Consider the following 27,334-nt stretch of genomic DNA (forward strand, 5'->3'; position numbering starts at 1 on the left):
CTTGCTACCCCTTCATCTCAGTCTCTTCTTGCTACCCCTTCATCTCAGTCTCTTCTTGCTACCCCTTCATCTCAGTCTCTTCTTGCTACCCCTTCATCTCAGTCTCTTCTTGCTATCCCTTCATCTCAGTCTCTTCTTTGTATCCCTTCATCATGAACAATTTCTGCAGCCCTTTCAGCCCAGGCAGTTTTTGCTGCCCAGTCAGCGTAGAAATTTCTTATGCCCCCCTCATTCTCGTTATCTGGGTCAGTTCTTACAGTCTCTTCACTCAAACAATTCTTGCAGTCCCTTTAGTCCAGACAGTTCTTGCTGCCTCTTCATCCTGGTCTGCTCTAGTTACCCCTTCATCCTGGTCTGCTCTAGTTACCCCTTCATCCTAGACAGTTTCTGTAGCCCTTTCAGCCCAGACAATTCTTCCTGCCCCATTTCTCATGGCCCCATCATTCTGGACAGCTTTTGTTGCCACCTTATCTGGCAGACTTCTCACTGCTCATTTAGCCCAGAAAACTTTTGCTGCCCCTGTCTAATCTTCCTGCCCCTCATACCGTACAGTTGTCGCTGCTCCTTCATTCTTGACACTTCTTGCTGCCTCTACAGCCAAATCTGCCTAGCTCTGCAATAACCTTTCATAGTGTAACATGTGACAAATATTCCATTCAGGGTCCCAAGAAAGCTGGGTAACAAACCCTGTGGAGTTGTAGTAGAGAATACTGAATGCTAAATCTTCCTACACAACACCTCTTCCTCACTCCCAAACTGTGCATTGCTATGCAGATTTGCCTTTCAGGAACCTGGGAAAGTTGGGTAAGAAAACATTTAGATTGTAAGTTAGGAATATGTCTTATTCCCCTTGATATACAAGCGCTATGCGACATAAATCAAAGGTTAACCCTTTGTTTCCACAACCACCGGTAGCCACATGTGTATGTATTACATTGGTTTGTATCATAAGGTTGTGTTATATCAAGACATCCTATATAGAAGATTGTTCCAGATACCTCTATATAATACATATATGACCTAATAATTGCATGTAGCGAGTATATAGCAGCAGACAACTGCCACAAATCTGACCTTCCTCTTTAAATACAAGTTTTCCAAGAAATAAGAGCAGTTAGTAAAACTTTAGTTAACTTTTTTAAATAAACAATGTAACAAGAGGAAGTTGCCATCCCGTTGCTTGTAGACTTCTGCCCCCCATGAAGCATGACTTGCTACATATGTAACTATGATGTCTTGATAGTCACAGTGTAACGAGGTGCGGAGCTTCGGTTTTGGGTGCACCAATGCAGTGATTCCAGCCAGTTTGGTGACAGCTGCCATCACAACACAGTATGAATGTGACACAATCTTGTATGCACTTTCATAAGTCTTGTGCCTATGGCCATCGGAGCAGACGGGGAGGAGCGGACATGGTGAGAACGCTGAGACCACGCCCACTGGACGCTGAGAACACGCCCACGGGGCGCCCCGCCCTCCCCGGGATCTCCAGTTTTCTGACGTAATCCTACTCAGTTTAAATAGCCGGCTGTGGGGAGATCTACAGAGAACGTACAGTGAGTGCTGGAGAGCAGATTCCAGTGGATCCCTGACTGCTGATCGCCCGACAGGTAGGAAACGGTTGGAATCATGCAGAACGATGATATTGGAAGTATTCTAGATCTCAGACATTGCCTGCCGGTTGGATGGGTTAGAATACACCTGACATGACTGTGCTGCGACTTGTAGTGACTCTTGGAGATGACTTGGATGTGGCAGAGGGAGAGATGAGCTGCTGATGAGGATGTCTCTGCCCAGGCTTTTGCTTTGTAGAAGTACCTGTCTGTCACCTAGTAATCACCCTGCCATCAAAATCTTTCATTTCTTTCTACCTCCCCCCGCAATGTCCATTCTGCCTACCTCATCCACCAGTATCCTTTTTTCCTACCACACCTGCCAGGTGGCTCCGTCCTTTCTATCCCCAAACCAGGACTGTCCTTCTTATGCATCACCTTGTCCTTCTTGTCTCTAATCCGGGACTGTTCTCCTGCCTTCGACATGCAGCTTCATTTTTTATCTTCTGCTCATCTTGGCCAATTCTCGTAGTTCTTTCTTCCTGGCCACTTCTTGATGTCTCCTTTTCTTCCTGGCCACTTCTTGATGCCCCCTTTTCTCCCTGGCCACTTCTTGATGCCCCCTTTTCTCCCTGGCCACTTCTTGATGCCCCCTTTTCTCCCTGGCCACTTCTTGATGCCCTTTTTTTCCTGGCATCTTCTTGATGCCCTTTTTTTCCTGGCATCTTCTTGATGCCCTTTTTTTCCTGGCGTCTTCTTGATGCCCTCTTTTCTCCCTGGCCACTTCTTGCTGCCCTTTGCTTCCTGGCCACTTCTTGCTGCCCTTTGCTTCCTGGCCACTTCTTGCTGCCCCCTTTCTTCCTGGCCACTTCTTGCTGCCCCCTTTCTTCCTGGCCACTTCTTGCTGCCCCCTTTCTTCCTGGCCACTTCTTGCTGCCCCCTTTCTTCCTGGCCACTTCTTGCTGCCCCCTTTCTTCCTGGCCACTTCTTGCTGCCCTTTTCTTCCTGGCCACTTCTTGCTGCCCCCTTTCTTCCTGGCCACTTCTTGCTGCCCCCTTTCTTCCTGGCCACTTCTTGCTCTTTATGGTTCTTGCTGTCTCTTCACCCTGGACAGCTCTCTTGACCTTTCAGTCCAGACAAATAATGGCACTAGCTATGTAAGTCCTATAATATGCTGCTTTACTCACCAGTTGGGCAAGTAACACTAATAACAGCATTAAGCACTATATATACTGATGTAGATGCATGTACGGATATGGGGGTATACTGCAAATTCCAATAAAACAGTCTATGCAATTATTTTGAATTTAGAATTTCACTATTTTAGTTTACAATCCTATAATACAACAATAGTATTTACCAATGCAGAATAAACAGCTAATATTTAGTGACAGCAAATATGTGAGCTGAACTGAAGATCTACAAGTTATACTAGTTAATGTCTAACTAGATAGACAAAAGCTTATTACATCCCATGGAGTGTGGCAGGATGATCAGCACAGGCTGCTGTGTACAGGGCACACTGGTGCTTGTAGTTCCACCCTCAGAGTAGATACAGGATTTGCCTGGACTTGTTTCAGGCTATATATTGCACATGATAAGGATAAAGCATGAGCTAATCCTCCCTTCGTAGCTCCCAGACATGTTGTAAACAGACAGACGAAAACTATTACTGCAGTAGTGATATACATGAAATCCTCAGGTATCACAGTTGAGGTCAGGTAATTCCACACCTCCCAGCTTGTGTGACAAGGCATTTCAAACATTTGGTCTGTAAGATAGCAATATGCCTAGTTGGAAGCTATTATGCCTCGATTCCTCTTTTTGCCATGTGTGCTATATGATAAAAATTAAAGGTTAACAGTTTGCTTTTACAAGCGTTTGTGTTCTCGTCTTTCACTTGAGACAAAATTGTCCGCAGGATGCAGATTTTGTCAATTAGTGTGGATTTTGTTGCATTTTAACTGCGGAATGCATTCTGTGGAATCTCTTGCACTTTTTCCCGCAAACTTTAATTGTGGAATTACATCTCCTGTATGTTAGAAATCTGCAACAACAATTCCACAAGATTTTCCGCTTTGGAATTTATTCTTGTGGTTTTGAAGTAAAGGCATGCGGATTTAAACAGGTGCAGAATTCAAGCCCCATAGGGATAGCATTGTAACACAAACATGTCCACGCTGCCTAATTGTGTCCCATGTGAAATGTCCCATCTTATAAGTTTGTGCCGTAATGTTTTGTTGCTGCAAAATGTCATGTCAAGGGACCATACCCAAAACTGCAGACTTTTCTACATATAATAATACATATACTACCTAATAATAATATATATGTGTGTGTATATATATGCAGAGAGTTGTGACAAATACGACTCGTATGACCTTCCTCCTTAAATACAAGTGTCCTTAACTTGCTATTAAAAGAGTTTTGTAATACGCAGTTGCCATTTCATAGTACTGTCCACCCTTGAGGCATGTCTCGGCATGTAACTGATGTCTTAATAACAGTATAATGAGCTACAGTGCTTTGGCTTTAGGTGATGTAACCTTGAGTAGACGTTGACTAGAACTTAAGTCATGATTCCCAGCCATTCTGGGAACACCTGCCTCCACCTAAGCACACGTTGGAGGTGACACGTCTTGTATGTTTGGTGAGGCGCTATCCTAATTTGGATTTAATATATGACTTTACTTTTGGATTTGCCCTCAATAGTCCTGGTGAGATGATGTCATTAGGTATGTCCCAGAAATGTAAGGAAATACCCGGAACTATAGTATATTGATTTCTAAGGCTGGATGTAGTATCTTGTCATTGCTTATTTGAGGACTAGAACTCACATATTCTAAGTAGGCATGAGAATAACTATAAAGGACATCTAGTGCCTCACAGAGTTACCAAATGGCAGAAAATGAAACCCCTATAGTTTTGCAGACCAGAAAGAACTTTGCTTCCACAAGGCAGTAATTCCCAATCGTCTTGACAACTGAAACCCCCTGAATTTTTTTATATAATTTTTTTTATTCTGGGATACCCCAACAGCAAAGGTGAAAGATCTTGCCGTCTTTTGGGGATTAGGATTCTAAGGTTACATTCACACCTGCATCAGAAGCTCCGTTTGGAGCCGTTGGCACAGATCCAGCAGAGAATCCAGTATGAAATGGGACACTAAGCTGCACTATTTCATCCAGAAAAATGGCAGCCAACATGATGGAAGTTGGACCAAACTCATTATAGTCAATGGATCTGTCCAGTGCCTCTCAGATTTCGGATGTGCAGGATCCAGTGGCTCTAGTATTTTCACTGTTGGGCTCTAAGGATGGAGCTGCACAATGGATGTAACACAAAAGCCCAAACACAAGTGTATCCTAAAATATACACAAAATGTATCCCCTATGCATTTTACACAGAACGATTCTAGTTCAAAACAATCTTTCAAACGAGCAAAAATGAACGATAATCGTTCAGTGTAAACGCAGCCAATAATGGAACAATAAATCGCTTGCTTTTTGTTCGTCAATCATTTCATGCAGCATAAAAACAATTGTTGGCTCGTTCGTTTATCGTTCGGTTTAAACGGCGATCGTTCAGTCTCTCAAGTCACTTATACAGCGAATGTGAATGACTGAATGATTTCTCATTTGAACGAGCCAACCATGTATCTGCTGTATAAACAGCCTGCATCAGGGAACTTTGATATCGTTGACTTATGCAAAAGACAAATCCTTCGGTGGATATGGACCCTAAGGGCTCTTTCACATGAGCGTGTGTTTTTATGTAATTTTATCGTAATTTCGCATGAATGGATGATTTTCTGCGATCACAGCCAGAGATAATTAGCATTTTCTCATGCATTCACACAACCGTGAGTGACGTTTTTAGCGAAAAGATATGTTGCATCCCGGAAAACCCTTGCTCAGCATAAATCCTCTGGATGCCTTCAAATGCCTAAATAGAGGCACCTGTAAGCTGTTCCCTGCTTTGGACACTGCTGAAATGTCTCCCCCTCCCTTTTTTTCTAGCTCCCATGGGAGTCTATGGGAGCCGCCAGAGTATATCGATCAAAAGATAGAACGAGAACTATCTTTTTACCCACTGTATGTATTCGCCGCCGTATTTCGGTCGCGCATGTATCATTTTTTACAGCGCAACCTTTTTTCAAGGAGTACATTGGATTCAATGCATTCCTTCTGATGGCTGTCATATTTTTGCGGGTAAATAGCTGCGTATATACGCTTGTGTGAATAAAGCTTAAGGCTGGCTTTTCATGGGCATATGCACTTTTGCGCGTGCATGAATGCACCATTTTTGTGGAAGAAACATTGCACTTTTGTGTACACAACTGGATTTTTTTGCATGTGCAAGTCGTACAAATTTGTGTATGCAAAAAAATATGCACTGATGCTCGCAGCCATGGAAATGGCTAATTCATCTGACTTCAAGATATGTTACTTTCCTGCACAATTACGCAGCATATCACGCATCGTCTAGCGCTTTGCATGTATGTTTGTGCATCTCTATGGGGACTTTTGGTGTGCAAATGCGCCACGCTGCGTTTTTTTTTTTTGTGCCCAAAATGTGCAAGAAAAATACAGGTATCTGAATGAACCTATTGAAATCAATGGGCTCTACTAATTGCGTATTGTGCGTGTAAACTCGCTCATGTGAATCTGGCCTAAGAAACTCTGCAACTGTATAATGGTGATTGCTCTCATCCTAATCTAGGATGGCAGTAGCTGAAACAAACTGGATTCCTGTGGTGGCAGTTATGTCATTATAATGATGCATTGTGCTCCTAGTTGTTGCAACAATTCTTAAAACAGCCTTTTTACCCCCAGATCACATTATAGTAGTGTAAAAAGGCATGTGTGGCTTTCTTGCAATATTTCCTTGCACATCTACAGTACCCGATACTGTTCTGTAGTCTTCATAAACATGTTGAATAATTTTCAGTTTTATTTCTTGAAATTGTTACATTAAATGCAATTGTTATGATTTTTCTTAACATCTGAAGGCTGAATAAAGTAGCGAGTCTTTTTCAGCATATCCAAACAGACCTCATCTGAAATACTGTGTCCAGTTCTGGGCACCCCAATTTTAAAAAGACATAGGCCACCTGCAGATGGCCGGCTCGGATCCCCTGCTAGAATTCTCGCAGCGGGATCCGACCCGCATCCCTGCAGGGACCAGTGCGGGTCTCACCTGCTCCTGTGGCTCTAGCTCTGTGATGTGCCGACTGCCGGCCAGCCGGCGCATGCGCAGAACGGAGCTGGCCCGGCACTACTGACATTTCTGTTCGGGCGTCTGCGAGACCCGCACAAAAATAGAACATGTGATTTCACGCGGACAAATTGCGGCCGTCTGCCTAGGATTGCGTTTTCTAATGCAATCCTATGGCAGCTGCCACGGGCAGAAATTCTGCATGAAATCCCGCTGCGGAATTTTTAGCCGTGTGCAGGGGGCCATAGACAAACTGGAGCAAGTTCAGAGAAGAGTTACCAAGATGGTGAGCGGTCTGCAAATCATGTTCTATGAGGAATGGTTAAAGGATCTGGGAATGTTTAGCTTGCAAAAAAGAAGGCTGAGAGGAGACTTAATAACTGTCTATAAATATCTGAAGGGCCATCACAGTACAGAGGGATCAGCCCTATTATCATTTGTACAAGGAAAGACTAGAAGCAATGGGATGAAACTGAAAGGGAGGAGACAGATTAGATATTAGACAGTGCGGGTGATCAATGAGTGGAACAGGTTTCCACAGGAGGTGGTGAGTTCTCCTTCAATGGAAGTGTTCAAACAAAGGCTGGACAGACATCTGTCTGGGATGTGACATAGCGAATCCTACACTGAGCAGTGGATGGAAATTAATAGATTATAGAGTTGAAGGTTGATTTTTGACTCTTGCAGGTTATGAACATACCATTCTATAATGTCACTGAGACTTTGTATGGTCTCTGTGGTTTCTGTAAAATTCCTGGTCTTCCCTTCACATTGTAACCTCTTCTAAAACCTCAATGTTTTCCCTTGAAGTTAGCAGAGTTTTCCAAGTCTTGGTGTCCTCTTTTCTTGTATACAAAACATTAAACCTTTTACAGGTCTCTCATCCACGACTACAAAGATCTCTAATTTACGTTTTAACCTTAGACGCTTTGGTAATAATAACCCATAATTTCTTTAGAAGGGGGAAAAAATCTGCTTAGCTGTACAAAGTATTAAGTGGAACATAAGGAGTGGCTGTGGCAAGCGCAGCGTCTCCTGTGGCTTGTAGAGACCTAATGGTAACTTATGCATAAGCCCTAATTAGAGGTGACACACCAAATTATCGTGCACGCTATCATAAACATGTCATTTAAGGCTTTGCATATTGTATCTGTGAGAATTATAAGACCAGATTAACGAGACAGTCTCCTCCCTAGAGATGCCGATTTCCACATCATGGCACAATGTATTCATTATATATTCAGTAGATACCTACTAGCAGGTGGTTTTGATTCAAATGACAGCAGTTTTCATTGTACGCTTGATCTTTATTATGTTCTTGGATGATTTCTTTAGGCTAGGGTTGTACCTATAGTGTATGTACTTTTTCTACTCTACAGAGTAATCAAAACTTTCACCAGCGAATATTCAAGTATTTCCAAGCAGTTTTTTTTAAGACTCTTTGGAGGCAAAAAAGTAGTTTCTGCCTTTTAAAAGTGATTAGAAATCTCAGGATATAGCGATTTAAGAAAAAAAAAAATCACTAATGACTCGCTTGCCTGCAGCAACTCTAAGAGACTTTAAAGCTATTTATTGCATTCCTATGGACAGGGGTTTCACAGCAATTGTTCTGGTGACAGATAGTCTAGATGTAATCTTAATATATATATGTGGAAAGATGAAGAAATAAGTTTGAATTGTACAGGTTATGGCATCATTATCTGGAGACAAACCCCCTTTTAGCAAGGGCGTCTATAGATACCCATAAAGGGTTAAAAAGTGGGTATTAGGGAAAAACCCTATATAGCACCTGGAACCGAATTTGAAGTGGTTGTACACTCTGCCAACTGGAACGGATATTTGAGGAAAATAGTGGGGGAGATTTACTAAGGCTGCTTTCACATCTGCATCAGGTTTCTGTTTTCCTGCTCCGTTCTGGAAGCAGGAAAGGGGAATCCTCTGGCGGAATGGGTCCGTTTTATGATGGAGTCGTACAGCGCCGAACAGAGCTCATTGACTATAATGAGGTCCATTCGGTTTTTGCTGAGCTGCCCGGCATTTTACCAAATGGAAAAAGCGCTGCATGCCCCTCAGGGCTCCTTCACACGAACGTATGTGCATCTGCGCATGCTGCAGCACATTGTTTTTGCGCTATGAACGAGGTTGGCTTGTGTGCATCAGTGCATTGTAATGTACTTTTTGCGTACACAGGGCATAGTCATTTGCTCATGGCAGACAAACATACCACAATATATGACTATTTAGCCTAATGATGTGCAGATATGTCCTTTTTTTTCTGCAGAATTATGCAGCATATTGCGTATATGAGTGTACATTTTCCCACCTCCCATAGTCTTCTATGGGACCCTTGCTGCGCAAAGGCACAACAAAATAGAACCACTCCTCACGCGCTCATATACTTCAGTGAGAGTTTTACATTTCATCAATTGGGCTACCTTGCACTTGGATGACACTTATGCATTAAAAATGCAATAACGGAACAGAAATAGAGATGAGCGAATATACTCGTTTCGAGTAATTACTCGATTGAGCACCGCGAATTTCGAGTACTTCCGTACTCGGGTGAAAAGATTCGGGGGGCGGGGGGAGGCGTGGCGGAGCCGGGTGGTAGCAGCGGGGAACAGGGAGGAGCCCTCTCTCTCTCTCCCCCCCACTCCCCGCTGCAACCCCCCACTCATCCACGGCGCCCCCCGAAAAAGGGGTGTGGCCGAGTAGGTTCGCTCATCTCTAAACAGAAACTGATGTGAAATGCCGATACACATAGTAAATTTGGTCAGTTTTCACTGAACAAATGTGCACACACCTATGTGCATAAGGCTCTATGGTGATCTCCCAATTAGGCTACTTTCACAGGGCGAGTGTGATATTGGGCCGAGAAACCCAGCCAAATATCGCGCTTGCCAACATGCGGTTTTTACAGCGATGCAATGTGTTTTGTTTAAAAATCACATTGCTTCTGTGAAATTGCAATCTTTATGTGTGTGAAAAGATCGCAAGTGTTTCCCATAGACTTCAATGCAATATTTTTTTTGATTTTTTTCGCCCCGAGGTCCCATAGCGAACACCAGGCGATGCCTCCTGTGGGAACACCCAAAAGTAGAATCGCTGCGAGGAAAAAAAAATCACTTATGTGAATAAATTCATTCAAAAGAATGGATTTCATATTCGTGCAAATTTTAAGCGCCTCGCGCAGGTGTCTCGTTCGTGTGAAAAAGCATAACAAAAGGTTTCACAAGTCACTGTGCAGGTGGAATAGATGTTCTAGTTTTGTACTGGTATAATATTTGTGTTACATGCTGTATAATATAGAGGAATATGCTTGGGCATGCCCAAGACCGTATCTATCATCCACCCAAGTGTAACTAAAACTGGGACCCAGATGACAGTGAATGATGCTGTAGTATAGCCTGCGGCCAGCTGAATCAGCCTTCGACATCAGCATGGGAAATCTCTCTGTTGTAGGAACAAGAAAACTAAGTAGTCATATAGTGTGTTAATAAGGGATCATTTTTCTTTGCATCTTCCTTTAATTCATGTTAGATGTCTCTTACCCCATTATCGAGTCTACTCTTCCTGATGACTAGCCGACGCTGTTTGTATTTTAACATTATAGCTCATTGCACTATAGCTATGATATCTCTAGTTCTATAATGGAAGAACAAGCGTATTAGATTGGTCTACTATTGCAAATATTTCTTTCTCCTACCATTAATATATATATAATACACATATACAGTACGTACACATATATGTACTTCCGTGTACTCCCTTCCTGTCTGCTTTCGTGATACGCCTTCTGACCTATTGCTAACCTTGGTCCTTCGGTCGATGACCCTCTCGGTGAGGAACAGTGAGTCAGAACTGTTGGCTTGGAGGTATCGAGCTGCTTAGCAGTCACACCAGACCAACTGTACCAGATTCTTTGTTCCTCCCTTACTTCCCAAGTTAACGTTTCAACAGTGTCATCATGCCTAAAGGCTCTGCTGTACCCAATCGAATGGAAAGAGGACCTTGATGTACCCCATGTTAATAGGACCACAAAAACGTGGTACCTGTTCTGCTGTTTGAAAATAAAACTGTTTCAGCATAGTCTATCTCACGGGGTTTACTACATTTCTATGAACCCTCAGACGCTTAGCAAGTCACCGACTCTATTATAAAACCCAGAATTCACCTGAATCTGTGTGGTCAGAACTGGGCCACGAGTCCCTAGTGGCACAGCTGCCAAAATATGAAGACCAAGGGACTTTAATCTCCCTAACCAACCTCAGTCTAGCTCTCCCCATTCCCAATTCTGGCCAGCCTAATACCACCTGCACTGACCTCAACCTGGAAAGCACCGAACCCACTGCATACAGTCCCCTACACCAAATGCTGGTACATACTAGCTATAGAATAACTGTTAGTCATTTTAGCTAGGACCTAGTTTTAATGCATTTTGTACTTGACCTGTCACCTCGTGTAGCCATCCATTCTTTCAAGGTTTTTGGCTATGACTGATATGTTGGAAAGCCGTAACCCACAACAACAGATTGTTACATGGTTACAATATTGCCTGAAGAATAATCAGCTGTCTAGTAATATCTGAAGGGCTGTCACAGTGCAGAGGGATCAGCCCTATTCTCGTTTGCACAAGGAAAGACTAGAAGCAATGGGATCAAACTAAAAGGGAGGAGACACAATTTAGATATTAGACAGGGAGGGTGATCAGTGAGTGCAACAGGTTGTCACGGGAGGTGGTAATTTCTCCTTCAATGGAAGTCTTCAAACAGAGGCTGGATGGACATCTGTCTAGGATGATTTAGTAAATCCTGCATTGAGCAGGTGGTTGGACCCAATGACCCTGGAGGTCCCTTTCAACTCTACCATCCATTAACACTTCAGCAGTGTCGGCAGAGTAGTCAGACATGCACTCAAACTTTTAAGTTGCCCTCTGTCATAGACCTACAGTGCAATAAGATTATGATTGTTCCTTTTTCTATGAACATAGGGAAAGATAGCAACGTTTCCTTGAGTAATATCAAGTGCTTCTAAGCCCTCGCTTGTACACATGGCTCGTTTTTAATCCAGTTGTTCTCCACTCGGGATGAAATTTCAATTTCTGTACTGTAGGACAACTGTGTACGGCTTTTCCTTAGGCTGCTGTTACAGTTTTCACAATTTCTTCCGTGTATTCTCACACAGGGGGTTTCAGTATCATATAATTCGTGCTAATAAAAGTTCGATAGTGTTATCTATTCTAAAGGAGTTAACATAAAACGGAATACACCCTACTGTTTAATTTCTTGAGATAAAAAGTCAACAACGGGCGAGATGCCAATGCATAGCTGGTTACCTCATAGTTACGGTACATAGTTATTGAGATTCAAAAGGCTGATCCTACAGTTTCACCCCTTAACAATAATAATGAAGGCTATGGCGAGCAAGAGGAATGGCACAATAACTCCATAGGTGGGTAAGCCGTCTGTTGGATTCATATAACGAAAGACCAAAATTTTGTTTTCCTGATCGCTTGCCCATTGACTACTTGAATCCTCCCTAACTGTAAACGTAAAAGCTATAGACATTCCTTGCAAGGGAGGCAACCAATCCTACCATCTGTTTCATACTTATTTATTTGTAGTCTGTAACCATGAAGCTCTGCATTATCTAAGAGGTGTAGATGGAAATACGTAAGATATATTTACCCAACACTGCAAAATTTTCTTCATTTTTCACCTTCAGTGACACTGTAAATGTTTGTAGATCTGCGCAAATTATTCAAAGAGGTCAAATCTTTACAGACAACCCCTGCAATCTGATAGCCGCTGCAGTGATCAACTGGTCACCATGGATCGAGCTTCCAAGACCTCTGGCAAACAGCTAATTTTACTGTAGGAAGTGCTGTTGGCCGCCTATTCCCTGCAGTGGCAACTGCTAGAAAAATGGTTAATTTACATGTGACTATGTCCGCAGTGATGAGGAGATTAATTGGAGCAGCAGTCATGCATGTGCAATGCTGCTCAATTCATTTGAATTGGGACTGCCTGAGATAACCAAGTCCAAGCGCTCAGCTATTTCCATTTGCCTCATTGAAATGAATGGGGCAAATTTAATCTGACAAAACTGCAGGTGAGAGAAGGGATGCTGCAGTGACAAAAAAGAGAGGGACACAGGACCCCCATTCTTGGGATCGGTGGGGGTCTCAGTGGTGAGACCCCCACTGATTAGACTTTTTTTTCACCTATCGTATGGATAGGTGATAAAAGTTGATTCTATTACAGCTCCTATAAGTTTATTCCTCTGAACATTGCATGTACCGGGTGTTCACAAGCCTTGTCCATATACTTTCCACTAGCCGCAGCACATTTATTATAAACTATTAACATATTCTCTATTTATTTAAGCTAATCATTATACAAATTAGTAGGACCCCTTTAATGTTCTTTTTGGAGTGAACTTGGATCTGATCTTCATATAAGATAGTAAATGTGTCTGTCATCAGTCCTCTGTATTAACTAAAGAAAAAAAGTGTCACAAAAATATATGTGCACACCAATAATAGAAATTTACAATTTTTATTTGATTACAATTAAGGAAACTGGTTAAAAACACTTAAACAAAACAATTGCAAAGAACACCAGAAAAGTCCTTTTAATTAAAGGCCGATTCAAATTGCAGCCAGGTCCACAGCCTTAGACTTCTTTCCCACTAGGGCATATCGTCCGTCCGTTTTCACGGCCGGACGATATACGCTAGGTTAGGGGGCGAAAAAACTGGTGAACGGACGCACAAATCAAACGTTTGTGCGCCCGTTCATATGGCTTGGTGAGGCCGGCGCAAATGCACCGACCTCACCAGGCCGCATATTTTTATATTCCACAACAATTGTGCTCGACCCAACTCAAACAAGCAATCACTGTGAATCAGCCAACCCAAACAAGCAATCACTGTGAATCAGCCAACCCAAACAAGCAATCACTGTGAATCAGACAACCCAAACAACCAATCACTGTGAATCAGATAACCCAAACAACCAATCACTGTGAATCAGACAACCCAAACAACCAATCACTGTGAATCTGCCAACTTAAAGGGGTTGTCCCGCGCCAAAACATTTTTTTTTTTTATTCAATAGGCCCCCCGTTCGGCGCGAGACAAACCCAATGCATGTGTTAAAAAAAACAAAACGTTTAGTACTTACCCGAATCCCCGTGCTGCGGCGACTTCTTCCTTACCTTAGCAAGATGGCCGCCGGGATCTTCACCCACGATGCACCGCGGGTCTTCTCCCATGGTGCACCGTGGGCTCTGTGCGGTCCATTGCCGATTCCAGCCTCCTGATTGGCTGGAATCGGCACACGTGACGGGGCGGAGCTACGCGATGACGTGTAGAAGGGGGCGGGGCCAGCACTCCACTCGTGCCGAGACCCAAGAGAAGGGAGAAGACCCTTCTGCGCAAGCGCGTCTAATCGGGAGATTAGACGCTGAAATTAGACGGCACCATGGAGACGGGGACGCCAGCAACGGAGCAGGTAAGTGAATAACTTCTGTATGGCTCATATTTAATGCACGATGTATATTACAAAGTGCATTAATATGGCCATACAGAAGTGCTTACCCCCACTTGCTTTCTCGGGACAACCCCTTTAAACAACCAGTCAGATCACAAATCGAGCAGAAGTGTTGTGGAATATGATAATATGCCACCAGGCCATCTCCAATTTCCCCTCCCTCCCCATTGCAGGCTCACCTCTCTTCCTCCCCGCTCATTCTCTGCAATGGGAGGAGGTGGGATGGGGAGGAGCTAAGCACCGTCTCACCCCGCCCCTCCTCTCCTATTGATGGCTATGGACAAGGGTCGGGTAGAGGGTAGGTGCTTAGCTCTACCCATGTCCCGCCCCTTGCCCATAGCCATAAATGGGAGGACGCGGGGCGGATCGGTGCTTAGCTCTGCCCTCATCCCGCCCCCTCCCATTGCACAGAACGAGCGGGGAGGAAGAGAGGTGAGCCTGCATGGAGAAGAGGAGGAGAATAGAGGGAGGCTGCTAAATAGAGCGTGGCTGCTAAACTCCCTTCCACCTACGGCCGCTGCCATGGGCTCCCATATTGGCTTGGCTGGGCATTTTTACGTTTCACAAATACGCACATTTGATCTGATGTTATGGAAACCAATGCATCAGATCACAGCGCATATCGGCCAGCCGTAAAAACGTCCGGCCAATATGCGCTCGTGGTAAAGAAGCCCTATTTTGATATCTTTCTTGTTTGGGCTCCCTGGAAACTGCACTCATGCAAGATTGAGCTCCTATCACACCCTAGATTGCCTATCACACCCCAACACATCTCACTACCACCACTGACCGTTTCTGACAAGTAGACGTCTGCCACCTTGGTTTCCACCAACTGGCACACAATTAACACTCTTCGGACCTATGGATTGCGTTAAGTATTCAAGAAAGGCTAAATAAAGTTTAAAGCTTTATTCTAAAAATAGTTAGCAGTGCTTAGAAAAAAATATGAAAAAGAGATCTTTACATAAGTGTAAGGAGCATACACATAATACAATAATAGAAAATATCAGTCTGTTAAGCCGTTTCAAATATTCCTAGACGAGGAGCATGGGGGAATGTGGACAGGCCTGCATTTAGATGCATCTCCTGGGTCTGGGTGGGGGTGGGGGGGGGATCTCCCTTTAGTTCCTAAGACCCTTAGGGTCCCACCTCCACCATCCTCCTCATGACATCACCATCATGATCTTTTGGATGGAAACCCAGTTTAAAATTTTGGCTATATTTCCCTAGCAGGCACTCCAATAGGGAAGCTATGGCCTCCATGTTTCATATCAAGTGGATACCAAACTTGATATGCAGCAGATAATTAACTTTGCAGGTATGTGATTTTGTGGGTTCCAGGGGGTTGGACAGAGACCGGAGTGAATGCACTGCATCTCTGGTACATTCATGGTTTCGAAAATATAATTGCTGTTAGCTGGGACCTTTGAATACTCCATAATCCCTGTTATGATTTTTTTTTCTTTGTCCCATTTTTGTGGTTGGAAATTGCAGTCTGCAAGTCTAGGGGATGCGTATTGGAGGGGCAGGGAGACAGCAGAATCTTCTGCAAATGGCTAATAATATCATCACATGGTACAGGTGTGAAAGGCAGTTGAATGAATATTGATGAGCTCTGCTTGGCAGTAAATACACCTAAATATCTGCCTAAATACACAATTTTTTCCTGACCAGAAAAGTGGCAGATTGACATGCAAACATGGGTGTCAATCTACCAGTATAATTTCATCACATACTGTATATTAGATTATTTATCTCATTAATTTGGGAGATTGGCTAACACACTATAACATGCACATTACTATACTTTCTTTTTTAGGATATATTATTGGATGTTGTTTATGGACTCACTATATACCTTAGTAATTCGGATGAACTCTCGGAGGTATTATATAGATTAATTTCCTATTTATGTTGCAATCATCTATTTATAATAAGGATCCGTGTGTATACTGCTGAATTATATCTATATGATTGCTATTTAATGTTGCTGGTGGACCACCTGTGGATTATATGGCTTACTCATATGTCTTACATGGTTTGCCTGTAGTTCCAATTGTCCATTATTATAAGGACTTTCCTGCTTCTTTACAGTTATTTTGCTTTTAAGTGTTTTTAACCTGTTTCCTTAATTGTGATCAATAAACATTATTATATTCCTATCTTTGGGTGTGCACAACTTTTTGTGTCCCTTTTTGTCTTTGGTTTAAACATGGTTCATGTGGACACATTAGTAGCACCCCATTTATATAACCTCTTCAGTAGTGCCCACTGTTTTTTTTTTTAGTTCAACATATTGTCATTAGTCTTCTTTCACAGTTATCCCTGATTGATTTTCATATAGTGTCATCTCCGGTCAGTGGTCTTAAATTAAATCATAGGATGGATGGGAGTAATATAAACTGCATGGTTGAAAAAAAGGAAAGAAAACCTTCATAATGACCTGTTATCATCCGCTATTAGAGTACTTTAATGCGATATAGTGTTCCCTGCATAACCGTTAAAAAAGGTTGGAGTCCAAGGTCAAAGTGGAGATAAGAACATATGATTTGTTGTAAACAACTGCAATTCTGATTTTTTTTTTTTCTTCCTTGTCATGTGTGACAAAGTGGAGTTTATGGCAGCTCATCGGAAGGGAAATTCCTATCTTTCTCTTCCATTTTTAAGTTTCATGTTCTGAGAACTTTTTACCAGTTTGTGTGAAGGAATAGAAAGTTGAGAGAATAATAAGACCTGGTGACATCATCTGAACCAGTGTGAGTTAATAATGAGGATGATAGGAAATATATTAATAATAACGATGTAATATGACATAATGTCATCATTCATGTCCATAAGTCAACACAATCTTCAAGTCCATCTCTTTACAGCATATGGGTCACTTGTATACTGAAGGTTTCCAGGAACTTGCATGCACATAGGTGAAAGTACCATGTGCAGTATCTTGTAGGATTAATCGTGTCCATGTTTGATCAACATATTGAAGAAGGGAGGTGAATTTCTGATTAATAAAAATGTTATCGCTGTGTATTCTGCTACAATGTATTGCCATCTTGTGGGCAAAGTACAATACTGACATCAACAATATACGTTAATCAACACGCAGTGAAATCTGGGACCTGGCGTGTGCTTGCCCTTAGTTTTCTTTAATTCTTCAGTAATAGCATTGTCTAACACTGTCTTATATTCATCTGTTTTAGATGCTTTCTTTATAGTGAGATGAGAAGTAGTAACGAAAAGCTAGAATGTTATTGTGTGCTATCACCATGGCTTACCTGCGTCTGGAGTCATGGTCAGTCGCTGCTGTTTCTCTCCTCTCACAAGTTAGGCTTTGTCCTTCCCATGCTGTGCTTAGTCCCAAGACTCTAACCGTAGGGCACGCAAATGCTCATGCCCCTTCTCTTAAAGAGCTCTCTCTAAATCTGTACCCATTCAATCCTGTCCTTGCATCTCCCATGTTAGGCATCCATACCCTAGGGAGGGTGCCTAAGCAATTGGTTGACATCAGCTATTGTGACAAAGCCCCTGTTCATGTTTCTTCTGGTTTTGACTCCTTGAGTACTAATTATTCTGGCTTCTTGCTCCCTGACCTCAGCTCTGATTGGACTTTGCAATTGCTCATTGCCTGCTCTGACATTCTGCTTGGACTTCATTATTTCACTCGTACTGCCAGCCTTGAACATTGCTACACCTCTGGATAAGCTTCTGTTCACACAATCATGTGCCGTGCCTCGGCCCAGTGCAGCATCAGCCACCACACCACCGGGACTATCTGTTGGAGTAATGGCTTGGGGACCTCATATCTCATTTGATGTTGTAACCTGTCTGATATGGGATAAGTTGGGGCCAGTAGAAAGTAGTGGCTAACAGATACTCTATTTTTTACCACTGTGCCATTTGAGCATCTTGGCAAGATATCATACTGTCTAGTCAATTGTCTTGTTAAAGAATGGAGAAGGTTTTCATCTGACCTAGTTCTCATTAGGATGGGCTGTTTTTGTTTTCCAACTTTGCACATACAGGGTCCATAGTGTTGTATATAACAATTTAATATTTCTAAGTTAAGTTAGTAATTTATTCCTCCTGGTCCCTGGCCTTTTTATTTCTTAGTAGCCATCAATAAGCACTTGAAGGGATATATATATATAAGGCGGTTTTACATCTGCATTGCAACCTTTGATGGGAGGTTCCGTCGCAGATCCGGCTCAAAGTACCGAATGAAAAAGGGCTGCATGCAACACTTTTTCTGCCATCTAAAAGCCGGGCAGCTGAGAGGAAACCAAACAGACCCCATTATTGTCAATGGGGTCCTATTGATGCTGTTTGGTTCCATCTTGAGACTGAGCTGTTCGTTTGTGGGGATTTCTATTTCTTGCCCCCTGAACAGAGCTGGAAAGCAGAACCCCAGGTGCAAGTGTGAAACTCGCCTTAACATGAGTCCTGGTGGTCCAGTGGGGTAGTCGGAGGCCAGCTGTTTGGCTATTCTTTAGTTCAGTTTTGATTGGAAACAGAGACAGAGCTGCTGGAACATGAGTTTCTGTGAGCTTCACACTTGGGTCGTCTGGAAAGAGGGGGGTCGGAGAAAGGTGATCCACAGCTAAATATTACCAGACTTTTTATATGCTGATCCCTATTTTGGTGTTAAGAGTAGTAATCCCAGTACCTCCTTTGATACAGAAAAAAAATCTGTTATTATCCAGAACATTGTTTTTTGTATTCTTGCCAATAAAAAATGTTTATATGAAAATGTAATATAGTATTTTTTAAATCAGTTTTCTATTTTTTAATTAAAATTGTTTTCATATATGGGATTTCTACATATATAGAAAGGAGGACAGTAAAAGACTAGGAACCTGTAGGCAATGAGAAGATGCTAATGGAGGCATCAGCTAAATAATACTCTATAGATAACCAAGTTTTCAAGAAGTAGTATTATTCAACTGATGCTTCTATTAGCACATTTGCATTCCTATAGGCCTTTTACTGTCTGTCGTTCTCTCTATATTCACCAAGGCTAAGACGACGTCTGGTTGATCAGCATACCTAGGCCGGCAGCAGTTATACCCACATCCATATAAACCTTAACTGCTGCACGTCCATCCTTTTCTTCCCATCCAAGACGCTCCAAGCATGCTCTGCCCCTTTCCTTGGTCTTTCTACTACACCATCTACATATATAGAAAGACTTAAAGGGAATCTATCGCCTAGTTTTAGCCCTTTAAGCTAAGCCTATGAATTTATGGTCTGAAAGCAGGTGACCCACTGAATATGGGTATGTAAGCCAATACATTGAGTGGTGTGCTAATGTTATACTGGGTGGACAACTCAGCAGAGTCACTCAATACATTGAGCAGCAGCTTTCAGTGCCGACCTCTTGGGATCAACAGAGGAGATAAGCATAAAGCCTGTTGCATAAAGCCGGTTATGTGTTGGGCCTATTTTGCACGGGCTACAAAATTACACGATTTTGTAGCGATGCAACATTGCTACAAAAGGCATGTATGTGAAGCTCATGGTTTCCAATGGGGTTCTTTCAGTCTACAAAACCTCTCTCATGTGAAAGAACCCATTGGAAACCATGGGCCTCACATACATGTGTTTTGTAGCGATGTTACTTTGCTACAAAATTGTGTGATTTTTGTAGCCCATGTGAAACCGGCCTAACACATCACCGGACTCGGCAGATCACCTACTTTTAGCCCATAAACTTAGTTTATAGGGCTAAAAGTAGGTAACCGAGTCTCCTTAAGGAATGAAAATGGTCAAATTGCTATTTACTATTGAGGACTTAGTCATTTATAATTCTGACAGTCTGAAATTCCTGAAAAACTAGCTGCAGCAGAGTTTGATTGCGGGCCAATGGCACGTAGCCAATGTTGTTCATCCAGCAACTCCCGTAAGAATCTCAAAGACCTTTTTCCATAATGTATTAAAGAAATAATGCATTATCTTCCAGCAAGTATTAAAGGGGTGATCCCATCTGAGATAATCATGACATATCCACAGGATACACCTTGAAAGTCTTACAGATGTGGGTCCCACACCTATCTCTAGTTTTTGGCTGGATGCAAATACCAAGTTACGTACATGGCGTAGCATGCTGTACTACACCATTTCTCTAACGGCTCCCTTGCACAGCCATATTTCCCATTTGTGTGTTTTCACATGGACCTATTATAGCCAATTAGGCTATTCACAAAGGTGTTTTTTCACAAGGCCAATAGTCCATGTGCAAATAATTGCAGCATGTCCTATTCTGGTCCGTATCATAGACAATAATCAGACATGCAGTGTCTACTGTCCGCGGAGAGCAGACAGCACACCAACGGAGTGGCCATGTACTGCCCAATGTGAGCATCTTGGGCACAACTCAAATACCCTGTGTGAATGGGATCTTACTCCTATTGACTTCTATGGGAGTTACGGAAATATTGCAGTGAATATTGCATAAAAGTATCAGATAGAAATTCTCATTTAATCCATAACTATATTGTCATATGCATGAAACTTCATGGAAGGGGTGAAAATGAAAATAATCATCAATCCAGTAGGTTGCAATATATAAACTGGAACAGACATAATCTCCACAAAAAATAATCCTTCCTTTTGTCATTGAAATCCTATATTCTGCATTTCCTTCAGCTGTAGACCTTTCAAAACAAGCGTCTCAATGTTGTCGAGATGACCTCACTTATCCTACAGAGAGTCCCGGTTTATCATAGACGTCAGTGTGAGTTTTCCATAGCTTCCAGCTGTTTTGGTTACTATAGATATAAATAAGCCAGGACACACAGAGCTCCCGATGGAGACGGAATTCTATATGGCATCCGATAGACTAGTGTGTGTTGCACGGGTTTTATATGATTTCTGATGTGGAGCTATAAGCATCAGCATTAACACTACAAACAGAGATTGAATAATGATTCCTAGATTTACCCTGATAATACTTTTATCTGCATCATAAAACTTTTAATGCTCTGTTTATCGCATGTTCTACTTGGCTTATTGCCCTGTGCATGGAAGGTATATACCCTTAGGCTTTGTTCACATCTGCATTGGAGGCTTCATTTACGGCTCCCGGAACAAAAATTCTGCGCAAAATCGCACATCATGCTGCTCTATTTTGTATGAAAAATTGGCAGGTGGCATAACAGAAACCCAACATGCAGCGCTATTTCTTCTGGTATTTTGTGCCGGATCTCCGATAGAATAATAATAATAATAATAATCTTTATTTGTATAGCGCCAACTTATTCCGCAGCGCTTGATAGAGCCTCCGAACTGAGATTCCAGCGTGGATCTGAACTCGGCCATACAGTTATCTATTTGTGTAGTACACCTCTCATTCACTTAATATTGTGCTGCCGCTTCTTTGCACCTAGCGTCCCAACATGCAGTATGTAAGGGCTCCTTCACATGAGCGTTGGCATAGATGTGCGGGAGATTCTCCAATGCACAAAATTTGCACAATTTTCTCGCACGTACAAATGCATTCTTACACTATTAGCACAGCATGCTGAATGTTGGTTCGGCGCTTGCTGCAGCTGTAAGTTAAGGTTACTATTACTTATTCCAACCACCACCCCAGGTTTGTGCATTAGACTGGGGAACCGGAGGAAAAATCAAAAGACCACAACCTGCCATTCCAGTACAGAAGGAAGTGGAGTTTGTTAATCTTGTTAATCTCTTGTGTTCTGCAGAGAAATTCACTTCTGTTTTTTTCTGCAGTGTTTAGGGGGGTTTAGAGAAGGGAAGCCAAGAAAGGGTTAAACAACTCGTAGGAAAGAAGGCTTGGTCAACCTATAAATGCCCCCCACCCCACCTTTTCATTGACTGCATTAACCCCTGGGACTGCCTCTTTGACTGCCTAATATAATATATTAGTGTTCCTGTACTGCCCATCCTAGTAGCTAGCAAAGCTTGCTGGGAGCTGTAGTTTTCTGCTGACCCTGCATCTCTAACCTCAGAGTCTATGAGAGTTTCGAAGCATTTACAGACACGTTCCTTCATGTAGAAGGACAAGGTGCATGTTTGAGCAAGCTGGAACATGCCTGACTCACTGCAATGATGTCAGCACAAGACTGGGTGGGAACAGTAGTAATATGATATGGACAAACAGGACTATTTTTATCGCCTCTGTTTTCCTTTCTTCAGACCACAGGGTTAATGGCAAACAGTTTTTTTGTTTTTCTATACAAAGGGGGTAGCCTGTACCAATATTATGTGAATGAGGATGCAAGGACAATCCAGCCCCTGGGCTCTGTGGAGTTAGGATTCTCAGGCTATGCCTCTGCAAAACTATGAAAGTTTACGAGAATAACCAGAAGAAAAGTTCAGACTTATTTGCTGGCACTCATTTGCAAAAGTGTATTTACCTGCGGTATAAAGCTACATGTCCACGGGCAGGATTCCGCCGGCGTTAACTTACCGGTGAATCACACTGTCTGAAGCTTTCCATAGTGTTGCTATGGAAAGCGCAGCCGCGGCGCCCACAAGCGGAGAAATATAGCGATTCTCCGCTCGCAGGATTCAATGCTGTGATTCTCCGCGGTGAGTCTATCTGTCAGATAGGCTCAGTGCGGAGAACCATCAGCTGTCTCCTGCTCCCTGGCGGAGATCTGCCGCAGGATATCGCTACGCCCGTGGACAGGCAGTCTAAAGTGTAGTTCTCAACTCTTATAGCAGATTTCACATATGTATTTTCAATACCAAATATGCCTTGCTTAAAAAGACTCTGACGCCATCATTCTGCACCCCTCTCTGAGAGCAGCGTAAGGGAGTGGCTATCAAACCGATTACAGTGATATGTCTGCTGTGTGGATGTGTTTGGGAGAAAATTACATTTTATTAGTAGCAGTACATGCATAGAGGGCTATTAAAAGTAGTCCTGGATATTCATGAGCTGTAGGCTCGCCACAGCTAGCCACACCCACCCTGCCCTCCAGCCAATGATTGACTGTTGTCTATTACTATGCATAGCAGAGAGCTGCCAATCATTGGCTGGAGGGCAGGATGGGTGTGGCTAGCCTATAGCTCATGAATATATCCTGGACTACTTAAAGGGTCATTTACATGAATATGCAGGACAAATTGAATCGGGTAAGTCTGATACGATTTTTGCCAAGAATCGTGGGAAGATCAAATCTGCAGCTATGATACTGGACATAGTGCAATTTTAATTTGTGCTTCAGTCCTTGTAATTCCTCTTGTCATAATTTTTTTGTTATTATTGTCAGTTTACTCAAGTATTACTATTTTATGTGGTATTTGTAATTCATATTTTATCATTTTGTTTTCCTCTGCAGAGAATATGCATTCAGCTAGTGCCATCTTCCAGACCAATGGTGGTAGTGAAAAGGTTTGTCGAAACCTTTTTGGAGAAGTCGATCATGAACAACTTAAAAGGGACTTTGAAGCAAATATGAATGAAATGTTGGAAGAAGCCAAATGCACATGGAACTTTGACTTTGTGAATGAGACCCCATTGGAGGGGGATTATGTGTGGGAGAGAGTGGAAGACTCACACAAGGAGACTACAACAGAGGATGGTGACATATCGGCCAGCCTTGAAACAGTCTTGGAACTCGAAAGTAGAGGATCAAACTCTTGCAAGCGAAAGCAAAAGCTTATCACCGGTAATTAAAACATGCTGTAGGGGTTATTGCCAATATATGATCTGCAAGCTGTAATGTTATTAACGGAACACTCTGGGCAAACTGTGTACACTGTATTATATCTAATGAGGGCCTGAAGTGACATGGTTTCAAAGAACACCTAAAATGGAATTCCTTAGTCAAGCACCACCGTTATAGACTATGAACTAGGCATGACACATCGTATGAGTTGTGCTTGAAGAGTTCCATTAAAGTCCCCCATTCCAAAAACTAATTGACCCCATAGCAAACAATGGCTGTAAAATGTACGAACGGTGGTCGTGGATGCCAGCTATTTCTGACAAATGACATCTTCCAATACCCAATCAACACCCATTGTGACACAATTGAGGGGGTGCTGATTAGTTCACAGGGCAGTCTAGAGCTTAGTGAAAGCTCTCAGGGCTGCCATGTATTGCAGTCTATATAGCTCTGCCTGCTGCAGGGCTTAATTGACTATGGTTAAAATTACAATATACTACAATACTGAAGTATTGCAGTATATTGTAGAAGTGATCAAAGTGCTACAAGTTCAAGACCCCTCTGCAGATTAAAAAAAAAACTTTGTAAATATAAGTTATATAACATTTTAAAAGTTCAACTCAGCATTCCCATTTTTCACATTAAAAAAATAAGCATAATTGGTATCACTTCTTCTGTAAAAGTCTGAACTATTAAATCATATAAGTGTTTATCCTAAATTGTAAATGTCGTGAGAAAAATGTCATAATGCCAGAATTACCTTTTTTTCTGGGGTGGGGCGCACACTTTTTTAAAATAGAAACTGAATAGAAAGGGAACAAAATATTGTATGTAACCTAAAGTAGTATTAATAAAAATTACACACCACCCAACAAAAAACCCCTCACACAGTTACAATAATAGAAAATTAAAAAAAAAACTATGGGTCTCAGATTATGGTGACAATTGTTTTTTTAAAGGTTCTTTCATTTCCTAAAAGCAATAATACATTAAAAAAACTGTATGAAGGTACATGCATATGAGCGTTTTAAACGTTGCACCCAAAATTCTCAGGTGATGCAACTCTGCATGGAAAAGCCACAGCATTTATGTCTCATGTTGCTTTACTCTTAAAGAGGTTTGCCTACCATGGCATATCCAAAAGCTATGGTAACTTTGGTGAGACCAGGACAATTTGAAGGGGTTTTCCCATTTAAATTGGGTTTTCCCATTACTTAAAATTGCTCCACAGTCACTCTTTACTTCCTGGTTGCTGCTGACCAGGACATATGACTGTTGCAGCCAATCACTGGCCACAGAATTAACCTTCTATAGCCAGTGATTGGCTGCAGCTGTCACATGTTCTGGTCAGCAGCAACCGGGAAGTACATAGTGGCTTTCGAGCAATTTCAATTAATGGGAAAATCAATTAACATAAATTATACATATACAGGATATCTTAGTACTGCTGTCCTATAATAAAATAACAATAGTTTACTTAAGTATGAAGGCATGGGTGCCCTACTTGATGGTATTGAGCAAGGGCCCCTAGGGGCTCCAGAACATGGATTTAAATTTTGGGTTGTGGCCGCTGTAAGAGAAAAAGTAAAACCCAACTGTAAAGTTGAAGAGTAGCAAGTGAGAAGCAGAAACCCACTTTCCACATCTCTCTAAGTCTCATGGAACTGTGGCTATCACTGAAATGTAATCAAAGTGGCCTCCTTCTGCTACGATACATACATGGAGCCGTTCGACAGAGCAGTCCAGGGCCGACACTCTCATTGCAGGACCATATTAACAAAAGACAAAGTGCCAATTTAGTGTAGATACATTGCAAATTACTAGTAAGGGTATGACCAAATCAGAAGACAATGCAAATTTCAGCGTGAACGTGTGGATTGGAATTTGGCACAATTACCTTGTCGGACCTGTGTTCATTCCAGGGACTTAACGCAGATCGGTGCATGATCCTCCTAAAGATTACGGGTGACTTCCTGGATGATCTGCCCCTATCGTAGCAGGAGCAGGCCATTTCCAGTACGCTTTCCTTACTTCAGTCCCATGGGGCCTAGAGAGACAGGGAAAGAGGACTCCTGCTTCTCACTTGCTACTCTTCAACTTTTGCAATTGGGTTTTACTCTCTCTTACAGGTGCTTCAACACAACATTGAAATCCATGTTCTGGGACCCGTGTGCCATACCATCATGTAGCGCATCCATGCCTTCCCATTCAAGTATACTAGATATTACAAAGTATAGAAATTAACCTGGGTGAAAAACGTTTTTTGTGCAATAAAACTTTATAGGAGACAGATGATATATTTTATATTGCAATGAGATGTAGAGATAAAACCCAACAGTTAATAATTTCTTCTTTCTTTGCTCTTTCCTCAGACTACTATCAAGTGAAACGCCGCTATTCTCCGCTTCCTTCACCAAGTCAGTGTAGCCCATGATTGGATTTGTTCCACATTATACACACGCTCTTTTCCAAGTGTCCTTCCTCAAGACAAGTCAAAACTTTCCATACAAGTATCTCCGTTTCAGGAAGTAAATCTTTGCTTTGAAGACCCATAGACGTGACCTGGAAAATAAGAAAGGTGGAAATGTTGATGCACTTCGTAAAGGCCCTGGAGAGCAATTAACCACTTTAGTTGCCATCGCAACAAAATTTAGCTCATAAGGAGTCTTTTTATTTTGTTTGTACAGTATGAAGAGTATTCTCCATGAGGGAATATGAGTCCTATCAAAGTATGTATTGTATGTATGGGAGGAAACACTGAGGGCTGTGACCTTTGTCATTTTTGTATTGGTTCATACACCACTGATGGATGTACGTGCCATATGCTATGTCATCAAGTGTCAGCCCCTTTACCACTGTTCTTATTAAGTTGCACTCCCTGGAGAGGATAGAGTTAAAAATTCTAAATCCTGAAAACTGGGATAGTAGTTATTAAGGGTGGAGCTGCTATCGAAAATCACATCATGATTGTGGCTTTTGCTTTCGAGTTTTCCCTAGTATGTTTTTCTTCATTGAAGTCATTGGAGCTAAAAGTCACAAAAATGTCAGGGTTAGGTGTGCTCTGGTATAAACTCCTGCTTGCCCTGAAACACTGAGGCAGTGCCCCACATAGAGCATTTCTAAATGCCTCCTCCCTGTTATCTCACATATGGCAATTAAAGGAGGAGACGTGCAGCCAGATCTTATCACACTGGTTTGGTAGCTAAAATCAAAGGGTCTGGAAGGGTATCGCTTCTCCTCAGGGAGAGCACCTGAAAGGTGTGAGGAGACTTATAAGGCCATCCATGCTCCTCTGGGAAATATGCAAATAAGGGAGATCAAACAATACCTCTACAGCGCCACCTATTGGAAGGCAGCCTTCCTGCAAGTCAATGTTA

The 27,334-nt window shown here is 42.2% G+C and overlaps 1 protein-coding gene across 1 annotated transcript; it reads left to right on the forward strand.

The window, feature by feature from the left end:
- Positions 1–1,524: 1,524 nt before the first annotated feature.
- On the forward strand, positions 1,525–27,334 carry CDKN1A (cyclin dependent kinase inhibitor 1A). The gene is made up of 3 exons (XM_066600017.1): positions 1,525–1,610; positions 23,628–23,957; positions 26,330–27,334. Exons 2-3 carry the CDS (start codon positions 23,633–23,635, stop codon positions 26,389–26,391), a joined length of 387 nt encoding a protein of 128 aa, XP_066456114.1. The 5' UTR covers positions 1,525–1,610; positions 23,628–23,632; the 3' UTR covers positions 26,392–27,334.

The sequence above is a fragment of the Eleutherodactylus coqui genome, chromosome 4 (assembly GCF_035609145.1).
Source record: "Eleutherodactylus coqui strain aEleCoq1 chromosome 4, aEleCoq1.hap1, whole genome shotgun sequence".
NCBI lineage: Eukaryota > Metazoa > Chordata > Amphibia > Anura > Eleutherodactylidae > Eleutherodactylus > Eleutherodactylus coqui.

Excerpts from the sequence above, each read along its gene's own strand:
- CDKN1A (XM_066600017.1), top strand. The coding sequence starts at position 23,633 with ATGCATTCAGCTAGTGCCATCTTCCAGACCAATGGTGGTAGTGAAAAG. Across the intron at positions 23,958-26,329 it reads AAAGCAAAAGCTTATCACCG|ACTACTATCAAGTGAAACGC; the intron begins GTAATTAAAACA and ends CTCTTTCCTCAG.